This window comes from Phocoena phocoena, chromosome 18 (assembly GCF_963924675.1).
Source record: "Phocoena phocoena chromosome 18, mPhoPho1.1, whole genome shotgun sequence".
In the NCBI taxonomy this organism is placed as follows: Eukaryota; Metazoa; Chordata; class Mammalia; order Artiodactyla; family Phocoenidae; genus Phocoena; species Phocoena phocoena.
In genome coordinates, this window is record NC_089236.1 from 49081634 (window position 1) to 49103348 (window position 21715).

Sequence of the window (21715 nt, forward strand, 5' to 3'; positions counted from 1 at the left end):
ATAATCCATGCACATTAGTATGCTAAAAACAGAGCTCTTCCTCTGTGTCTACCCCATTCACACTATAAATTAAATAAGATGTCAACGACCAAAGCAACTAGTCGGTACTGTTATTCCATTTTTCTCCTTCAACCACTCCAAATCCTGAAAACTGTTTCCTCCCATTGTCTCTCCCATCCAACCATCTTTGACATAAAAATCACAGTAAGATCCGTTTTTGACCCACCTCCTAGAGAAACAGAAATAAAAACAAAAATAAACAAATGGGCCCTAATAAAACTTAAAAGCTTTTGCACAGCAAAGGAAACCATAAACGATGAAAATACAACCCTCAGAATGCGAGAAAATATTTGCAAATGAAACAACTGACAAAGGATTAATCTCCAAAATATACAAGCCGCTCATGCAGCTCAATATCGAAAAAAGAAAACAACCCAATCCAAAAATGGGCTGAAGACCTAAATAGACATTTCTGCAAGGAAGATATACAGATTGCCAACAAACACATGAAAGGATGCTCAATATTAGAGAAATGCAAATCAAAACCACAATGAGGTATCACCTCACACCGGTCAGAATGGCCACTATCAAAAAAATCTACAAACAATAAATGCTGGAGAGGGTGTGGAGAAAAGGGAACCCTCTTGCACTGTTGGTGGGAATGTAAATTGATAACAGCCACTATGGAGAACAGTATGGAGGTTCCTTAAAAAACTAAAAGTATGGTAATACAACCCAGCAATCCCACTACTGGGCATATACCCAGAGAAAACCATAATTCAAAAAGACACGTGCACCCCAATGTTCACTTCAGCACTATTTACAATAGGCAGGACATGGAAGCAACCTAAACGCCCATGAACAGATGAATGGATAAAGAAGATGTGGCACATATAGACAATGGAATATTAGCCATAAAAAGAAAGAAAACTGAGTTATTTGTAGTGAGGTGGATGGACCTCACTACAAATAGTCTGTCATACAGACTGAAGTAATGCAGAAAGAGAAAAACACCATATGCTAACACATATATATGGAATCTTAAAAAAAATGGTTCTGATGAATAAAGGAATAAAGGATAAAGATGCAGACGTAGAGAATGGACTTGAGGACACGGGGAGGGGGAAGGGTAAGCTGGGACAAAGTGAGAGAGTGGCATGGACATATATACACTACCAAACGTAAAGCAGATAGCTAGTGGGAAGCAGCCGCATTGCACAGGGAGATCAGTTCAGTGCGTTGTGACCACCTAGAGGGGTGGGATTGGGAGGGTGGGAGGGAGACGCAAGAGGGAGGGGATATGGGGATATATGTATACATATAGCTGATTCACTTTGTTATACAGCAGAAACTAACACACCATTGTAAAGCAATTACACTCCAGTAAAGATGTTAAAAAAAAAGAAAGAAAAAAAATTTTTAAAAAGGAAGATAAAATAGGAAGAGCCATCTCACATATGACCCAACAGTTGCTCTCATACACTTACTTATAAAATTTGAGTTAAATTATTTACGACTTTTTTTTTTTTTTTTGCGGTACGCAGGCCTCTCACTGTTGTGGCCTCTCCCGTTGCGGAGCACAGGTTCAGCGGCCATGGCTCACGGGCCCAGCCCTTCCGCAGCATGTGGGATCTTCCCGGACCGGGGCACGAACCCGCGTCCCCTGCATCGGCAGGCAGACTCTCAACCACCGCGCCACCAGGGAAGCCCCTACGGCTTTTCTTTGATGCCATTTTTATTTATGAAATTCCACACACATATATGATAATCACCTATTTATTCTCCCAAAAGATTAAAAAATCTCAACATTCACAGTATATCTTTCAGATCATTAAAAAAAGTAAAATATCACAGAAAGAGTTGACTCTTTCCGTTTTTTCCCCTATTTTGTTTCCCTCTTCCATAGTGTCCTAGTGTATATGTTTTAATGCTGTAACTCTACTCTGTATATATCAATGAACAACCACCAATGCAGTTTTGCTCTATAAAAACCGTATATAATATCATATTCTACAATTTCACATTACACTTGAGATTTATTTATAGTCTTTTCATTTAAAATTCTGCTAGTCTAAAGTCATTCCATGTATATCTTCTCCCAAACACAAGAAGGACTCAGCCCAGTGAACATTCCCGCCTTCCCCAAGTTCTTTTTCATTATAGTCCAAAATTCTGGTTCGTGTCACTGTTAGGAGTTAATTAAACTTTCTCTCTTCCTGCAGATATTTATCTCTATTTTTAAAACCAGTTCTAAGCTCACCTTCCCTTTCAGGTTCTTTTCTTCTTTCAAAAACATATCCTTTAGTTCTTTCAGTATATTTGTGTGGGTGGTAAATTTAGCCAATATATGTTTGAAATTTTTTTTCATTTTACTGTCAGTTGAATTGACTTTTGTTGAGAATAGAATTATAGGATCCCTCACTCCGTGCTTTGAAGAGACTACAGGCATTGCTTTCCAGCATTTGTTGTTGTTGACACCCTCTGTCATTCTTTAATTCCTTTGTAGAAAAGCTTTTGAGATTTTCTTTATAACTCATGCTTGACAGTTTCCCTGCGATGTGTCTAGACGTGGATTTATTTTTACTGACTTGTCTATAGTCTAGGATTCATGTCATCCCTTAATTCTCCAAAGTTCTCAGATCTTCCTCTGAATACTGCTTTTTTGAATATCATACTCTATCTATTCCTATTTTATGGAAGTTGTTTTAGATAAATGTTGGAATACTTTAATTCATGCCCATAACTTTTCTTTTATATTTTTGTCAATTTTTTTTTACTTTGCCTTGTTTTCTGGGTAAAATTCTCAGTACAATCTTTCAATTCATATATTCTTCCACTGAAGAACTTTCTCAGCATTGCCAAAACAAGAACCTGGGAACTAGCCTAGATTTATTTTTTCATTCATCCTTGACATCCATTTGGGCAATGAGTTCTGTCCATCAGATGTCCAATTCATACTGCCTCTGCAATGGCCTTTGGGAATTCTTACCTGGCTTCCCAAAACAGCCTCCTAACTTTTCTCTTTTCCTTTATTGTCACTATATTCAGTCCTTCATCCACAAACTTGAATATTACCATGTCACTCCCATCTACTTACAAGTCTCTCTCCCTATAGTGTTTGGTAAATACAAACTCTTTAGTTTGGCATACCAGGGCTGTGATGACCAGATCCATGGATACCCCTGGAACCCCATTTCCATTTCTGATAAATACCCTTCACTTGAACCATACCAACCTATCTACTTGTATAATCTCCCTATCTACCAGGATGCAGTATATGCTCTTTCATATTTCTAGGACGTTGCATCTTTTTTTTCAATTGCCTTTCCTTCCTCATTTATGTGGATAATACAAGTAACACTTTCCTCTGAGAAACGCCCTTCTCCTGAAGTCACAACCACCCCCTTCCAACTCCCCAGCTTCGTGCTCCTTTATGATATATCACCGTGAGTCTACACTTATCTGTATTACAGCACTCGTCTCACTATAGTTGTCTCCTTCATCCACTTGACTACGCACTTCTTGCGGGCATTGTCTGTGCATTGAACTTGTGGCTGAATAATAAATGTGCATTAATCAAATGAGTAAGTGAACGGAAAGGAATACATTGGATAATTCCTGGGTAAGGCAAAAGTTTAAATAAATAAGAATTAAATATTTTTTAAAAATTTTAATCTGGTAGTTCAAATTTATTTAGTTTTGGTAAAAGAATAAGAAAGCAAGAAAGAAAATAAATGGTTTTTATACTCATCATGTTCAGTCAATAATTCATAAATATGAAGACTTTTTCCCCTATTTAAATGGCACAACATAGGGAAAAAAATTCAAGAAGTTTATATAATGAGTCAACTAATTTCATTTAGTTTACAAAATATTAAATACAACAGTTTCTAGGTGGTATCATTTTATAATATGAATATATATACATACATACGTCTCATGTATTTATATCTATATATACATGCTTAAATAAGGTACAGTTCCAAGCTCTTCTTTGAGTGCATTCTAACATGCCCAGATAAGACATGACCACTGCACCCTGTACCTTACAAATATGCAGAGCCCCTCTAAATAAACCACCCACTGGCTGAGGTATGGAATAAGTAGTGTTAACAAGTAGAGTCTAAGTGTGACAGCTTACTCCTGCCAATTAAGCATAACTCTAGTCTCAGTGCTTACCATAATAAAAAATACAGAGCATGACACTGAAAGATCACTATAAACCGTTCAGTGGCTTACTTAGACTTATGAACTGAAAAAGTTGTAACTTTCCACTTATATCAGATAATGCAAAATTCTACAGGTAAAACTAGTTTAAGTTACAGCTGAAAAAGGGTTTACTTTTTAAGTGTGAGGGGCTTATTGTGGTGATTAACATAAAAAATGATCACAACGGGCCGAGGAAGGAAATAAAGGGGCCTGTTAATAAGTTGTCCTACTTGCAAGGTAAATAATGAGGTAGTAAATGGGAGGTATATAGTACCTTGATTACTGTAGATCATACCAATGGGCACAACGATGCCAGGAAGCAAGGGCTCACCAGTTAGTGCCCATTTGTTAGATGAGAAATGGGTCATGTTCCGTGACAACCATGACTCCGAGAATATACTGGAAAATATTTACTTGCTATCATGTATCATGGTACGGATCAATTTTGGAAAGCATACAAGATATTTTACTCTCTGCTAAACTTCATAAAAATAGTAAGAGAACTACTGAAACAAAAACATAGAAAAATAGCATATGAGACTCTGAAGAGAAACTGACACAAAAACTGGAAAATGTCAGATCTTACTCTGAAGCTATTCTCTGTAACCAAACACACATTTTATGGAATTTATTTTCCAATTCTAAAGAAGGCATTTTGGAACATCTGCTACATAAGCTAGGATAATTCTAAAGCTGTAATGTTGTCATGATTATTTGCTATTGACTAGTGCTCAGAATTTTATTGAACTCATTAATCTAAGAAAAATAAATATAATTATAACGATACTAATAAACGCTGGCTGTATCTTTATTTTGTAGTTTCCCCTTGTGTTTTTCAGAAAATAACCACTACCAGAGCGAGGCAAGACAGAACAGGCACATCTGTGTTGTATATGTCTGTCTAAGCAATTCCCTGCTCACGAGAGCTCCAGGCAGGAACCAGATATGTCGAAAAATGACACAGATGTCGATCTCTGAAACTCAGTGAGCCACACTTTGACAAAATTTCCCTGCACCTAGGAAATGTTAACCTATAGCTCAAGGCTGTTGTTTTCAGTGCTGCGAGATGCTGGAGAAAATGGAAGTACATAGTATGGTACCATAATGTCAATATTTAGCAACATGGAACTACCTCATGCATTTCATATACATATTTGATTTTATTTATTTATTTTTTATTTTTTTAAAGTTTAAGAGTGTATAGCATTGTCTTTTTTTTTTTTAATTAATTAATTTATTTATTTTTGGCTGTGTTGGGTCTTCGTTTCTGTGCGAGGGCTTTCTCTAGTTGTGGCAAGCGGGGGCCACTCTTCATCGTGGTGCGCGGGCCTCTCACTATCGCGGCCTCTCTTGTTGCGGAGCATAGGCTCCAGACGCGCAGGCTCAGTAGTTGTGGCTCACGGGCCCAGTTGCTCCGCGGCATGTGGGATCTTCCCAGACCAGGGCTCGAACCCGTGTCCCTTGCATTGGCAGGCAGATTCTCAACCACTGTGCCACAAGGGAAGCCCATACTTGATTTTATATATAGATAATTTCATATGCAATATTTTACACCTTGACAGAAATAAAATGATTTAAAAATACAATGTACCTAATTTGAAAAAATATGAAATTGGGCTATATAATATTGACAAATTTTCTAGATAACTAAGGCATACCTTTTTAATTATGGCAAAGTATGGCAAAAGTATTAAAAAGTTGTGATTTTATTCGAGGCTCTATCACTAATAAGCTGTAACCTTATAAGAAGTAGAGGAAGGTACATGAGTCTCAGTTTTCTTATCTGTAAAAGACAAGCAATAATACCTATACACTGGTTATACTGTAAGACTTAAAGATGATTGATGTATGTAAAGCACAAAGAACATATAAGCATTCAATTAAGGTTAATTATTTAAATGATTTTTAGTAAATACAATATTTATTACATACTTTGTCTCCTACTTCAAACAGACTGACCATAATTCAGCCTTTCCTTCATTACTAATGGTCATTATTTCAAAAGCAATTATTATGCTGTAATAAAGTATTACCTCCAAGGACTCAAGAGCTGTGTAAGCCTATTTACTGCAATCCCGAAAGACCTTGCTGTGATTTTTCAAGTTCTTATCTTAATAATAATTTTGACACCTCCTTTGTTAGCTGCCACTCTTTTGCCCTAAGTCCACCTACAGATGAAGGGAATTTCCTATTTTGAAAGGGGGGTTGGCAGATGAGAATCTCAGAGGGTTTTGAGCATCTGTAGATTGGTAACGCAAAATCAGTAACTTCTTTTCCTAAGGAAAACTACAGAAAGTGAAATGCTACAGTTTTTGTGGCTATTGGGAATACATAAAAAAATCTATTGAGACAACATTTCAGGGGACATGAGTTATAAAAATAAAAATTGAGAAATATACCTCTCCTATATTTTTCTTTTGCCATTTTTATTCACTATTTCCTCTCTACCCACAGCAAGAAGAGTCATATTCACAAAGGATGTAAGAAGTACATCTAAACTAAGAGTTAAAAGGCTTTCTCTTTCAGAGAAGGAGAATCTCAGGTCCTCCTCTATAAGTAATTCATAGTATATATCACGTATGCAATGTATATGTTATACCCTATGCCGTGTGTGTGTGTGTGTGTGTGTGTGTGTGTGTGTGTGTGTGTGTGCCTTATAGCCTAAGATTCAGTAAAGCTCCACTATTCTTCATTCTTTACATACCCTTCATTCTCTGTCCTCATTGTTCACTCTTTTCCTTGGCTGGAATACTTCTGCCTACTCCAAGTAGCAAAGCCTTATGCTTCTTTAACTTCCACGTCAAATGCTACCTACTTTACCTTCATTATAACATATGACTTCCTCCAGAGTCTAATTCATGTTCTTTGCAGATTTACAACCTAAGTCTCTGGAAGGTTTCCTCTGTTTTAAAGGGCTCTGTGTTTATAGAGGACTGACAAAACATCTACTCCTAACAAAGGCCACACCAGAGATGATTAGGGAGCTCTTGGATTTAGCACAGATGAGACAAAAATGTAATCATGAAATTGACAAATCCTTCTAAATGCAGAAAATTTGAAGCAATTTAGCAAAGCTCTTTTAGATTTGTGCTTGGGTTTGCTTAATATACCTTTAAAATTAGAGATTGGTGGAAAGAAACGAAATCTTTGTTTTATGGCTGCAGCAAACGGGCCCCACCATGGTAAAAATGTCATTCTTCTTTCTCACAAAGAGACATTCGGTGCATAGTGCAAATAAAAGTAGCATTTTCCTTCTACTTAAGGTTCCTTAGATGAAACTTATGTTTTTAAAATGCACTGCAAACACCAAAAACTGATTATACCGTTATCAGCTTTTAAATCAAAACAGCTTGCTATCTGGTAAGGACAGGAGAACTGGTCGATTTATTTCATAAAACTTTATGTACAAAGAGACAGTGTCTATGAACTTCATGGAGACAATATAGAGTCTGGAGGGGTAATTTTTATTACAATTTATAGTGGGATTATCCATACTCCACAGTCTTCAGATTTTATTGAGATTTTATGGTACTGTGATGCTGACACAGTTAACTGCAATGGGATAGGAGGTGTAATTTGTTTCACCTTGACTGGGAAATGAAATTGGCATTACTATTACATAAGAAACCTCACAGACTCTATTAATTGCCTGGATCCAATCAAAGCCATTATTTATCCTAGTTTCACAGGCAAACTATTTTACCTGAGAGTAAAACAATAAATAAGAACTGGCTGTAATTTTCATACAGTGATATCTTTTCATTAAGACTGTTCAGAAGCCATAAGAATATGTCTCACCCACAGGGGTTCAACTCCAGAAACCATTAAAACCTAAATCATATCAAGCATCTATAATGTACCACCAAATATTATTCTTCAGTATTAAATGAAATGAAATAAAACAAACTTGGGAAACAGTAGAAACAATACACTCAAAAACACCAGGGAATTACAGATGGCCCACTGACATGAGAGAGTAACAGCTCTGGGAATGATATTCATTCATTCTGCAAACATTTATTGTTCATTGTGTGCCAGACATTGGACAAAGCAGTAAGGCCACGATATAGATATCATAATAAAATTTTATATTATATATAATATATTTGAGCCACATATACTGAGCCAAGAGAATATATTTTACATATATGTATATCTATGTGTATGTGTATGTATATGTTTATATGTATGGCATCAATTGTAATACAATTTGGTATGTGTCTTTCTAGAAGAGAAGGCATCTGAACCAGGTCTTTTTCCAGAGAAAGAACAGGCTGTCCAAGAAAAGGAAACTACATGGATAAAGGGAGAGTTGTCATCATGAAAAGCCATGGAAATGGTGGCTGAGACATGAGACATATTCAGTGGAATGGCAACAGCCTGGCGGGGAGGGGTGCTAGGATCCACGCTGTGAGGATATGAGAACCCTGCCGGTTTCCACTTTATGTTGTTGCTTCTTCTACTTCACCATACAGGGGAAGGTTCCTTTTATGTTTAGGGTTTAGGACTAGAGACCAACATTGGCCATGGCATTCTAACTGAGCACCTCATATAAAACACTGCACCTACATTAATTAATTCATTTGTTCATTCACTAAGTATTTATTGAACATTTACTAGTGTCGGGCACAATGCAATGTGTTGAAAACATTGTAGCTAATGAGGCCCAGATGGATTTTGGGAGATGTCAGCCTATTTCATCCTGTGAGTGAGGATTTATAATAATATATACTGCATTATATAAGCAACTACAGTTTTTGTCAACAGAAAAGTTTATTCTTATTGTAGGTCATCCCAGTCCCACTAGATCTTTCTCACACTGAGAATCTGAGAAAACCATCCACGGGAATATCTTTCGAATTCTACTCCGTTTCCACTGAGCTTTTCCTAAGTCCCCAGCTATTGAGAAGGCAGTTCTCTGATGAATTCTCCAAGGGCTACTCCCAGTTACCAGTTTCACCGAATTCTCCTAGTTTCTGTCTTCCTGCAGTCCTGCTCTCCCAGACATAACTCTCTTTTTATTTTTTCTCTGTGACATTCAATAAAACTTAATAGTTCACAAGTCGGCATATACGTGCGTCCACTAACCCAACAAACACAATCCATAGTTACAAAAACAAACTAAGCAAAGATACATAGAAAGTAGCATTTCATTTCTACTAAACAGAAGTCACATACAAATGTGCAGGATGGGAAGTAGGACAAGTGAGTAGAAGGGATGCTTCTTAAAACAAAGGAGATAAGTTAGGTTTCGAATTCATGTTCGAGTTTCACTTTAAAGGAGCATATTCACTGAACTCCCTGACAACCCTAAACCAGCTGGGAAAACCCGAGAGCAATCATAGAAGAAATAACTTGATTCCATAGAGTTCCTCCAACTCTTTCCGTTCACAATATTTTAAAATCCCACCACTAGATGGCAGTACAAAGGCTATCATTTTCAATATAGGTTGCTTAGTTCCATAATACATCACTTCTGGGATAGGTGATTTGGTTACATATAGAAGAGAAAGAAGAATCAAGCTTCAAGAAAAGGTAGAATGGTGAAGGGTAGAGGGAGATGGAGAAGGACACCTGGCAGAAGAAAGAAGACAGAAAGGGAGGGGAGATGGGAGAGTGAGAGGGTAGAGAAAAGAAGGTGGAATCAAGAAGGGTATTCGAGAGGGAGATGGAAAAAAAGAGAAAGGAAGAGGGGAAAAAATCTGAATTAAAGGTGACGGAACTCCATGTAGTGTCGTTCAAACTTCTGAGACAGGAACTACAGTAAGAAATACGTATTTCAATATGACTCAGTACACAGACAGTATACAGACACACACAGTACTGCATTTGCATGTATGGAAGTAAAAGTTTCATGATATAATACTTATTTGGGTGATACTCTCATATCTCTTAATCAATTCCATCCTATTTAATTTCTTTAAAATGCTGGTTATAAGCTAATAAACTGATTTCAAGATTCATCAACAGGAAAACGACTCACAGTGTGAACAGTATCATTTTAGTGTATTGTACACTAAAAAGGAGGCTTTTGAGAGAAGTTATTTTAAAAATCGCCATAGTGACATTTCTGGCCATGTAACTGGTCCATAAGACATTTGTTGATAAAATGAAGAAAAACGATGGTGAAGACCCCTGGTCATGAAAAACACATACAACTGGCCAATGATCAAAGCAGCATTTCCCCCACATGAAGGTGGCTGGAGGAAAGATGGAGTACGTAATGATAACTCTGTCAATTGGTAGCTCTTCTTTTATTTATTAGACAGAAAGACAAATATCAATTTGTTCTTTTCTAAAGAACACAAAGTGGAAGAACAGTTAATCAAATTCTCCATTAACAATGGAGAGCGGGCAGAGAGAAGGGGCTGAGAAAATAGTAACAGAGCTTGGAATAGAAAAAGAGTTATTGTTGAGGGAGTGAAAAAAATCGGGAGACAGAACCCACAGCCAGAGGGTTATAAATAATTAAAAAGCCAATTTAAAACAGTGCTGGCAAGGATTCTAAGACCAAGTTTCCCTTTTGGATCTTATATTCTTCCTTCTTTCATTTGTTCTTTCCAGGTCTTAAGAGTCACTAGGTAAAATGCCCATTTGCAAAAAATAACTATATCTATATAGATATATCCAGATAAGGATAGATATCTATATCTCTCCATATATAGATATATCCATCCAGTACCCAAAGGTTTCTTGCAATGAGTATATAAGTCCAAACATCATCAAAAGAATCCTATAAATATCTGCAATCTGATATGTAAAATAAGAATTTCCTTGCAGCTTAACAGCACCTGTACTATTTGAAATTAGAAGCTTTATATTTAAATAGAACATCACTTCAGGAGAGAAAAAACTTGTTCTTAAAAAAGGAAACTATAGAGGAAAGGCAAGGTATTATATTTCAAGATCCAGTATGTTAATGTTCAGTGTGTTAAATATTATCAGAGAAAACTTTTCAGGTGTGGTGAAAAATGAACATAGAGACTAACCTTAGACTAAATACTAGTGATATATCACATTTAAGCATCTATTTAAATATAAATTAGACCACTTTATCATAGGAGGCACCCGACCTAACAAATTAAAATGGTGTGCTAGGTATCACTTTATAACAGAAGGGACACAAATTCCACTTTGGTAACCCCTTGCTTTAGCTACTTTACCTATTTAATGGGTTTGTCTCCTGTCTATTATCTTTGCTTCCTTACATAATATCTATCTCTGAATGAAGTATCACCTCTCTCTTAATGTGGATCCCCTCTGCAGGCCATACTTTTTGCTCTTCTTTTCCCCTTTGTAATTTTATTTACTATTTAACTGCGCAGGGGAAAAGCCAAACTCATTCCTTGACATTTTACAGTTTACATTTACAGTTTTCTCTTTTCTGCTAATTCTCTTAGAACAGAACATACAATTTCTGTCTCCTCTCTCAAGACAGTTATTATCATCAAATTTTAGACCCAACCCAGTCTATGCCAGATAAAACAGAGGAGTCGACAGATTGTGGGTATTTCAGATAAACAAGAGCATAAGAAGCCATTTTTTGGATGGAATCCATTCAACTTCCTATGGATGCCCAGAAGTGAAAAAATACAGATAAGTTTCTACTCCTTGTTGAAAGTCAGGTAAAAACAAACAACAAATGACCAACGTTATCTATATAAAATATTCTGACCTCCTATTTAAAATTCAGTTTTTCATAAATATTGGCTGCCTTTCTATTTGACATGTTCCTGTCTTATAATGACAGTAATAAAACACTCACGTCCTATCAAAGTCTAAATTCAAGAATAATAATAATAAAAAGTCAGCAACTATCCAGACCTGCTTCCCAATAAGCAACATTAAAAAATTAACAATAAAAGATTGAGTAGATGGTTTGTCAATAGACATTAAATTCAGATTTAAAATAGGAATCTCTATCTAGTAGTTATCATACTTAATTAAGCATAAGTAGAAGAATACATTTACCAAAGGGAGCTGTGGTAGTTCAATCACTCAAGAAGCCAAGACAACCATATACATGAGCATAAGTCAGCTGCCCTGGACTATTCTGGTCCTATGGACAGATGACACCAGGAATCCATTGAATGGTGAACTAAAAGAGGACAGTCATGTGTAAGGTAGACAGGAGAAGCAAGTCTGTGACAAAATGAACCTGGACCTGAAAAAAGATACCACAAACATCAACGCTGGGAAAGCTGACAGCAGAAGAAAACTGGCGACACAAAGAGATCTGAAATGCAGAGTTTCATGGGAGCAAAACTCCAGCTGCATTAGACGGTCAGGAGCTACAGTCACAACCTCCAACCAGCTCTGCAGCAATCACTGCAATGACCAGGTTTCCCTTCACAAGTATAAATGGCCTAGGACTAAAAATACACTTGTGGCTTCTTTCTGTGGGCTGCTGAGAAAAGCAAAAGCCTATAGGAAGAAATGGGGTTTGAGTATTTCAGATTTGCTCGCAGCCACGGCCCTTTGAAATTCCTGAACCAGTGCTATGGGAAAAAGGTATAGTTTTGGAGGATTCCTCACTTCATCTACAAATAATATAAAAACAACACGCTTTTATTAAAGGAGATGACGAAAGAAATGACATGCTCACATGGCTGCTGGCTTCTTAGCAGCGGTAACAACATGCTCTAGTCAGACATCTGGGGGAAAAAGTACTTTAAACTCAAGGACTTTATCCTATAAATATATGGGCAGGAATAATGCACTTATGACCCATAATGAGTTATTTTTCAAGTATGACACCATTATAATAAAAAGTCTTGATGCAAGAAATATGTTTTGTAAAACTTCTGGTAGGCTGGGCTGCCAGGGTTGCATTTTCAGGAAAAAGAAAAGTGGCTGCATAGGAAACGAGCTGAGCTTCTTCCGCTGGGCAATCTCCTATTTTACAGTCACGGGGACATCCGGTGGGTTTGGGTGGCTAAGGAGAAGACAATATGGGGAAAGGGGGAGAAGACAGACCAACAGACCATCTATATAACGTAGTGAAGAAGGATGCAATAGTGGTCGGGGAAGAAAATTGGGCAACAGTGAAATACCCAGCTGGCTTTTCAGTTCTGGCTGTTTCAAAGCCACCGGTCAATCACACCTTGGCTCGAGCCTCATTCCTGGGCATCAAGGTGATATTACCTATTCCTTTAGCTACATGGAGAAAGGACTAGCTCACATATGGGAGGGAGAAAGTAAATCCTTTCTTTTTTAGCTCTTTAGTTGGATGGTCACAGACTGGTTACGGCCTTGCTCTTTAAGTGTTCTGCGTTTCTGAAATGTAATATCTATTAATATTCAATTATAAAAATGTCTTTAAACAACAAATTATTTGGGGGTTACCTTTTTCTTTTAATTATTCTGTACATTCCAGTATGTGGTGAATGAGAAATGTTTGACCTTATATTCCTATTAATGCTGGTATCGTTTTTATAATTCTCAGTGGAACCCACGTTTTGCTGAACTTCTGTTTGCTTTTCATTATCAATCCTAGATCATTATCTGCTGTTTTTTGCATTTTCTTTCCTTTTCCATTATGTATCTTTTTTCCTAAAACTTGTGTCAATCTAATAAATTGACGTTAGAATTTGGGTTAATTACTGCAAGACGCAGGTTACTTCCACAAAATTATATAAGCAAATAACGTGCAATTAACAATTTTGCTTCTGTAATTCTTCCCTCTCTAGAATTACCCATTTTCAACTGTCTACTGGATTATTCTTGATCTCATCATTATAGCAAATATGCTATACTTTCTGCCTCTTTTAAAATTCCTCCCTTGAGAGCGTAAATGCCTCTCCAGCTATCATGCCATTTCTCCAAAACTCTTCCAGCTAAACTACTCCGAAGAGTTGTCTAGACTTTGTCACCCCTGTCTCACCTCCCATCTGAACATGAACTCACTTCAGTCCGCCCTTTGTCCCCACCACTCCACTGACACAGTGTCACCAGTAAACTCCATCCTCCCAAAATGCTCCATTCTTAGTCCTTATTTTATGTGGCCCCTTAGAAGCTTTTGATACATTTCATGAGTCCCTTGGTAAAACGCTCTCTTCACTTGCATTCTCTTAAACACTCTTTCCCTCACCTTAATAGTGGATCAAAAGGAAGGAAGGAAAAGAGAACCATAAAAGTGCCTACTTCTCCATCAAGGCAGTAACAAACCAATCACTTTGCTTGTGATTTGTTTTTTTGACCTTCTATGCTTCCTGTTGCTAAATATCTGTAAAACCTAATGAAAATCTCCTGGGAAATCTACCAAAAACTTCCCCAGGCTGAAATGAAATTCCTTTACAAGGTCAAATAATCCCTTTAGGGTCTTGTTTATAAATAACAGGTCTCAGCTTCCGCGGAGAGCCTTCTACCCCTCAGCACTATCACTTCGAAGGGCTAACTGCTACTTTGTCCTGTATCAAGCAGAAAAATGTCTTCCTCTGGAGAACTTCTCTGACAGCATCCCTCTGATGGCTCTAGTCTACACTGTGTTTACTGTGCCTTCCAGAACATCATGCCATTTTCCTTCATATCACATTCAAGACCCAACTGAGATCTGTTGGTGCCCTGGGCTAGCTGACAACTTGCCATTCCTTTAGACCATATTCCATAGATACTGGATAGGCTGGAGTCCTCTCCTCATGAGAATGCTTTTTCACATCCAAGCATACCGTGCGGAAGTTCCAGCCCACCACGCTCCCAGGCCCCGAACACCCGCTTCTGAGCATAACAGCAAAAACATTTTTTCCAACCACATATAACACCCTGTATGAAAATACTTTTGTCATATACAACTTTCTCTCTCTGCAGTTATAATTAAACTCTTTGCCCTAGGCACATCCATGGCTGGTCTACATTTTAACCCAACTCTGTCTGCAGTTATCAGTTAATTGTACGATTTTTCTGTCTGAGGTCAAAGTCTCCCAGTAGACTACAAGCACTCAGATAGAAACAGCATCTGTTTTGCCCAACACTATGTCTCTGGTGCCAATAAAATGCTTGATCCATAAGAGATGCTCAATAAATACTTGAATGGACAAATGACTCAATTCATGGTATTTTAGATACAGATGTATTCATTCACAGTCCCTTGTGTAGTGTGACGTAAGGTAATCTATTTCTCTACCACAGACCAGATATGTTATACCACCTTTAAAGGTAATTAGCTAGTACAATCACCTACATTTATAAGAGTTCGTTTTGTATTTTTATTAGTAGCATTTTGAAAAACCAACTCCATTGTATTTTCTTTTGCTCATCCACACCAGATATACAAGTCCTATTTGAGAGTGGAAATAGGGCTCCCTTTATCACCCAGCCATTTCATTGCTGGCCCAGTGACCAGTGCATATGTGCAAAATACAGACGTGAGGAATCACTGAAATGCCCTTTCCTTTATTCATTCTGTGAGGCAGGCAGACCTCCTCCATTAGAGAATTTTACCATCATCTAATTAATCAATTAAACAATAAAAAACTTATAAAATGTGTAGCAATATGTGTAGAATGTGGGGAGTATAAAAACAATATAAACTAATAAACATAGAAAGTATGGGATTTTCCAGACAATTTCTCATCCTAAACACTCATCCCTTATAATTTGTTGTAACAATTTTGAGAAGCATTTCTATACCAACTTCTTGGAAACAGTTTTTCACTTTTAAATTCAATAAGTCTTTTTTCCTCCAACTTTCTGTTTTTATAAGACAGAGGAAAAATTTCTGAACATTATTGCTTCAGGTATTTTTTTGGGGGGGGATATAATAATGATAAATAACTGCCAACATTTATTGACAGTTGATCAGTGCTAGACATTTACACATAAGCTCTTACTTTATCTTCCCAATAATCTTCAAAGATATATACTTTTATTCCCATTTTATCACTGAAGAAAATAAAGATTAGTGAAATTAAATAACTTTGCCCAGTTATTGCCCAGTCCAAAGCTGGAAGTGAGGGAACTAGGATGCTAACCCATACAACCTTGATCCCAAATCTCATGCTGTTAACATCCACATTATAGTTTGGTGTGTTTATGGTTATATAAATGTTTACTCTTGATATGAGGAAACTACTGAATAGAAAACACTGCATGAAACTAACAGATATACCCATGTAGAGAACAAATTACAGCATTGAGTCTTACTTAACACAGTTCTTCTGCAAAGATAAATTTTCCAGAAAATTAAATTTTGGCAGCAAACTTTAAATAAAAGTAATCTCTCCCATCAAATAATGGCAAATCAAAGAGACATCTCTTTTGTTTCCTTCATTAGAGCATGGAAATTGTAAAATCACGTCATGAACAGTGTTAAGATCCTTATGAATCACCTTCACAATAAAAGCAATATTTTTCATGTGTTATTGTAAAAAGATTGGGTTCTATGGTATACACATATATAATGTAATACGCAAGGTTATAATTTTTCTAGTTGTTAATTCCTAATTCTTAAAAAATTTAAAGCACATCTGTAAATTATAAAAGAAAATAAATACCTAATGTGGCCTTTAGTTATGTTATTATTATTTGAATCAATTAGCTCACTTGGATCAGAAGTATTAGTAATATCAAAGAAGGGTCGACTCAAGAAAAATCTATGTAAAGACTCACTTCTTCCTCTTTTTCTTCTACCTGCTCACAAAGATGGTGGTGGGACTACTTCCTGGCCTTTGCCCATAAAAGCACCAAAAGAAAAAATAGGTTGTCAGGTAAGCAGAGCATCTGGATCTCAAGTTTGCAGTTTAAACCTCTGACTGCTGTAAAGCACAAGATTTTTCAGGTGGTAAAACTGGGAAGATGAAACTTGTCATGTGCTATGAAGAAACTCACTGCAGATAAAATAGTAACTTGCAAAAGATGAATGCACAATTCTGTAATGTATGTTTGCAAAAATTTCTCCAGGTTCACGACCAAATGTTATTCCTATGCACTGAATCCCACCTTATATAAGAACCAAAACAACTATGTTTACTAGTATTTTACACGAAGGCAGTGTTTTATGTATTCACCCATCGTATTTTAATTATGGGCCTCGGAAGTAATATGGTATCAAAGCAAAAAGTAATGCAATCTAAGTCTTAATCCATCGTCATTTCTAGGCTCTGAAGACAAAATACACACATGTGAGTTGATGATTATAGGCATTTTACATCTCTATAGAAGGGTGGCTTATTTTTTTAGATTCATAGAAAGGGAAGAAAAAATCAACACCATGATATTATTACAATTCCTTCTATTTAAAAATGAAACAAAAAGAACTTAGAAGAAGAAAAATAACTTCATGATCAGTTAACTAGCATATATAGTTAACTTGGTATTATTACATACAGTCATGTAACAAAGTATCCTTCTGCCTTCTAACCCCCAGAAGGAAATATTAATACTGCATTTTGAATTATTTCTATCATATGGAGGCTTCCTGCTATTTAAAATAAAAACTTAGACTTGTATGAAGATAAGAACTCAAGCTACATAACACATTTGTAGCCAAACACCTAACTTTAGAATTACTTTAATGGCGACTTAATTTACAAGTTACTCAAAAGTGAATGATCAGGTTCCAACCACTGGAACTTCCTGGAATTTTATATTATTGCCAGACAAGTAAGTTCCAGCCTGAACAACTGAAAGAAGAAACATCCTGACACACTTTGTAAAAATTTCACAGTGGTTAACCTCCACGAGGGATTTACACATTTACATCTCACAAGCAGTTACGCTGACTATAGATTGAACTTTCTATTTGCGCACTTGAAGGTAAAAATATTTTGCAAATTTAGGTATTTGAATTCTGACATTAAATGACTTGATACATAGAAATATGGACTAAGTAATACTGAAGCATATACCTATATAAATATGAGGTTAGTTTCTACTAAACTGTGCTCTACTCAGCAGTGGATCAGCTGGTTCCTTTGTCGTTCTGCACAGAACTTCCTTGGATGTAGTGTGTTTGCCTACGACTTGGGGTCCGCTCACTGAATAATTGAAGAGTTACTGCTGAAATAAATCAAGGCTTGCTTGTGTCTCTTACCTTTGCCATGGCTTCTCCCATCCTCCAAAAGTGGTACGACGATAGTGTTGTTCACATTTCCAGGTGACCGCACAGCTGTGTAGACAACAGGCACCGACTGGACCACCACGGGGATGCGGTGAACGTGACTCAGTTTGTTAGACTGTAAATTCATGGGACTTGAAGGCGGAACGGGATGGATAATGTGCAAAAACTGCTGGCCTCCCACACCGGAGGCAGAGGCAACAAGGGGCCCTGGAGTTAATACCGTTGACGAAGATGATGCTGAAGATACTGATGTTATAACAGTTGGGGATGAGGCTGGACGACTAGAAGACGACGAAGAGGTTGAAGTTGAAGAAGGGGAGGAGGCGGACGCTGTCATGGAAACGGGGGAGGAGGAAACGGCTGTGGGGGATGTCCTGGCTTTGTTGATGGACAAGTCCACTGGCTCAGTTTGTGTCTGGAAGTGATCTACGCATAACGGGTCCTCCGGGGGTTCCCCTTTCACATTATTTAGCAACAGGGGAACAGCTTCCATATCGGGGTAGTTGTGGACGTTTGGAGACTGTGGGGAGAAAAATAGAGGTATGATTGATGACTTGAATGTTTTTAAATTTTTCTCTTATTGCTACAGAACATTAATTCGCTCTCCAAATATCTGAAGAACTGCTCGGACAGTCGTCATAATTAAAGTGGGGAGTACAAAAGCACAACAGAGTAAGACGATTGGGAGGGCGACAGACATCATTGTCAAAATCCAGGGAAATACACTAAAACAGGGCATAAAATTCTCCAACCTCCCACACCCGTTTGCTAAATTATTGAATACAAGCCATTTCTAATAACTGGATTATAACTGAGCTCATAGCAATGAAAAAGTTTTTCTCAAAATAATATACAGAAATACTACAACAGGTATTTTTAGGAAATAATTTTAGGAAAAGCTTATTCTGTAAATCTTAAGTTGCCTATGCTTGTGCTGTGTAATTTAAGACAATGATAATAATTTTGTCCAAGTTTGTATTCATGCTTTCAAGTTTTAATGAGCAAAATTTAATAATAAATAATAATAAAGAATCCAAGATTCCACCCAGACTAATGGGCTCCGTGTGTTATTACTGAGCACGAATATAATTTAATTTTATACCTATTCACTCATAAATTCAAGAAATAGTTACTAAATGTCTATTTCCAAGGCCTAAAATGGCCCCCAAATTAGCAGGTGTCCGTCTAGCCTTAACAGAGAGTTAGACTACAAAAGATTATTTTTGGTTATATCTAATTTGACCAGGCTAATGTAGACATTATTGTTCTATTATATGAAGACCAAAACCTTTTTTTTTTCAGCCTCACTATGGTATGAGAACAACAATGCCTAAAATTATATTAATTTGGTTCATTTCATTCTTTGTTTAATAAAAGATTTTGGTTTGCTAGTCCCCTCAAAGCTTGAGCATACACTTAAAGGAACAAAACATGCTTCTTCAAGTCTTTCTTTATAGAATATAAATTATAGCTCCATTCAGGAAATACAATAGTGCAAGGGCATTTTATTTAGCAACAATGAGAAAAGAAAGAAAATAAGCTGAACAACGGCACCAGATCAATAAACAGGAAAATGGGTTGATGTTTTATTGGTTTTTTTTTTTTTGCTTCTAAGCTAACATGGTTACTTACCCACCAAAAGAAAAGAATTAGAAAATATCAAAATGAAGCATCCAAATATCTACTGCATAAAATTCTAAATGACAAGATTTCATTTCATGTGCTGAAATTGAGAAGTAAGAATTTAAATATTCTCAGATATTAAGAAACAAAAGAAAAGAAACACCATAAACAGAGCAACTTTTATAAAAAGCTATTAGCATTATCTACTCTTCTAACTAGAACACTATTTCAATTCGCACACAGTATTATCATTTAATTTCTCTGCAGAACAACGTAGGATGTTTCTTATTAGTATGTCATACCCATATAGAAATTCTTTGTTGAGGTTGCTTTCATAAAATATCCCAGTTGGCTTGTCATTAACATTATAAAATATGTCATTAAGCGCAAATTCTCAAACATAGTTTGCTTTCAAATATAGCCTTGATTAATTTCTCTCCAAAATTCTAATTTTGGAAATAGTGACTATTTCCATCACGAATTTTTTTCTTCCTAATTACACTTAGACACAAGGTTCTAACATAGGTTTATAAACCAAAGGCTGAGGTGCAATTCATCACTGTAGAAACATTTCATAAAGTAAATGAAAGAGTGCTTTCGTAGACTATGACAATAGAGTAGGTAAACACGGAGCTTATCTGTAAATAGATGGTTTCTGAGGCATCAAGCTTCACTGAGATTTGCAAACTGCTTAAGACTTCTGTAGATTATGAACACGAGTCCATACTTTGTAGGTATCTGCTTAATCCCTCACTAAAAAAAATTTTACTCCTTAAGCTGTTTCACAACAACAGAGGAAGAGCACTCCTCTTGTAATTCTGCTGTATATACCAGAAAGCTAGGAAGACCCAATACCAAGAGCCCCTAGGTGCTTTCAAATACTTGAGAACTACATAGCTTTTGCATGAGCTCAAACCAAAATACAGAAAATGCTCATAAAAATTAGGAAGAATCAACCAAACCTTTGGACAACAGACATATCTTATTTGGGAGCGTTAGACATGTTATGCATGAATTTGTAAGTGTAAACATCACAGAGGCACACGCTGGTTCCTATTTCACACGTAGCAGTTGAAATGCAACCAGCATATCCAAGAACAATGCCTCATCAGTCTAAGGAGGACAAAACCCTGATCATACCATTCATCCGTTTACAGTGTTGACATAATATATTCTCATAGCCCATACCAATCACGTCTACTGTGATAATGTGGCCAGTAAACCATCCATAATTCCAGCTTCAAGCTGCACGTACGTACACGTAAGACCAGCAATACCGCATAAATATGTTTCCCAAACAGTTGAGGTATACGCTTCCTCCTCCTTTTAGGAAAAAGAAAAGACCTGAAAGGCTTGATCCTGAAATCATTATTAGAATTCATTTCTTGGCTTTTGGACAGTGGAAAATGGAAACACATTGGTTCCGAGATATGAATCCATAAACGTGTAGCAATGGGAGAGCAGCCAAGAGACAGAAGGAAAGCTGGGGAAACCACGGGAAAACACCAAACAAGTAGCACTTATAGCAGTTAGAAATTAAATAAAAGGACTACACAGATTTGAGAAAGTGAGAAAAGATATGGCTTTGTTACCAGGAAACAGCCTCTAAGAGGCAGGGACACTGAAAAGACCAGATATCACAAAGAAAAGTTTCATGCACAATTAGGACAAGAAAATTTTCTAAAAAGGAACAAAGAAAGGATTTCATACTAAAATTCTGCGCTTGGTCACTAACTACTCAATTCTTGATACAACATTGATGGACGACTCACAGCAGCATCCTCTAAGCATTGCTGTTGTTTTGTTGTTTGTTTGTTTATTTTAAAT

The 21715-nt window shown here is 36.7% G+C and overlaps 1 protein-coding gene across 2 annotated transcripts in view; it reads right to left on the minus strand.

Annotated features, from left to right (window-relative positions):
* The window catches only part of KLF12 (KLF transcription factor 12), a 439279-nt gene that overhangs the window by 127881 nt on the left and 289683 nt on the right, over positions 1 to 21715 (minus strand). For both annotated transcript variants that reach the window (XM_065895860.1, XM_065895861.1), the window contains one exon: positions 18239 to 18785. In XM_065895860.1, coding sequence (XP_065751932.1) covers positions 18239 to 18785 — 547 coding nt within the window. The remainder of the gene's footprint in view (positions 1 to 18238; positions 18786 to 21715) is intronic.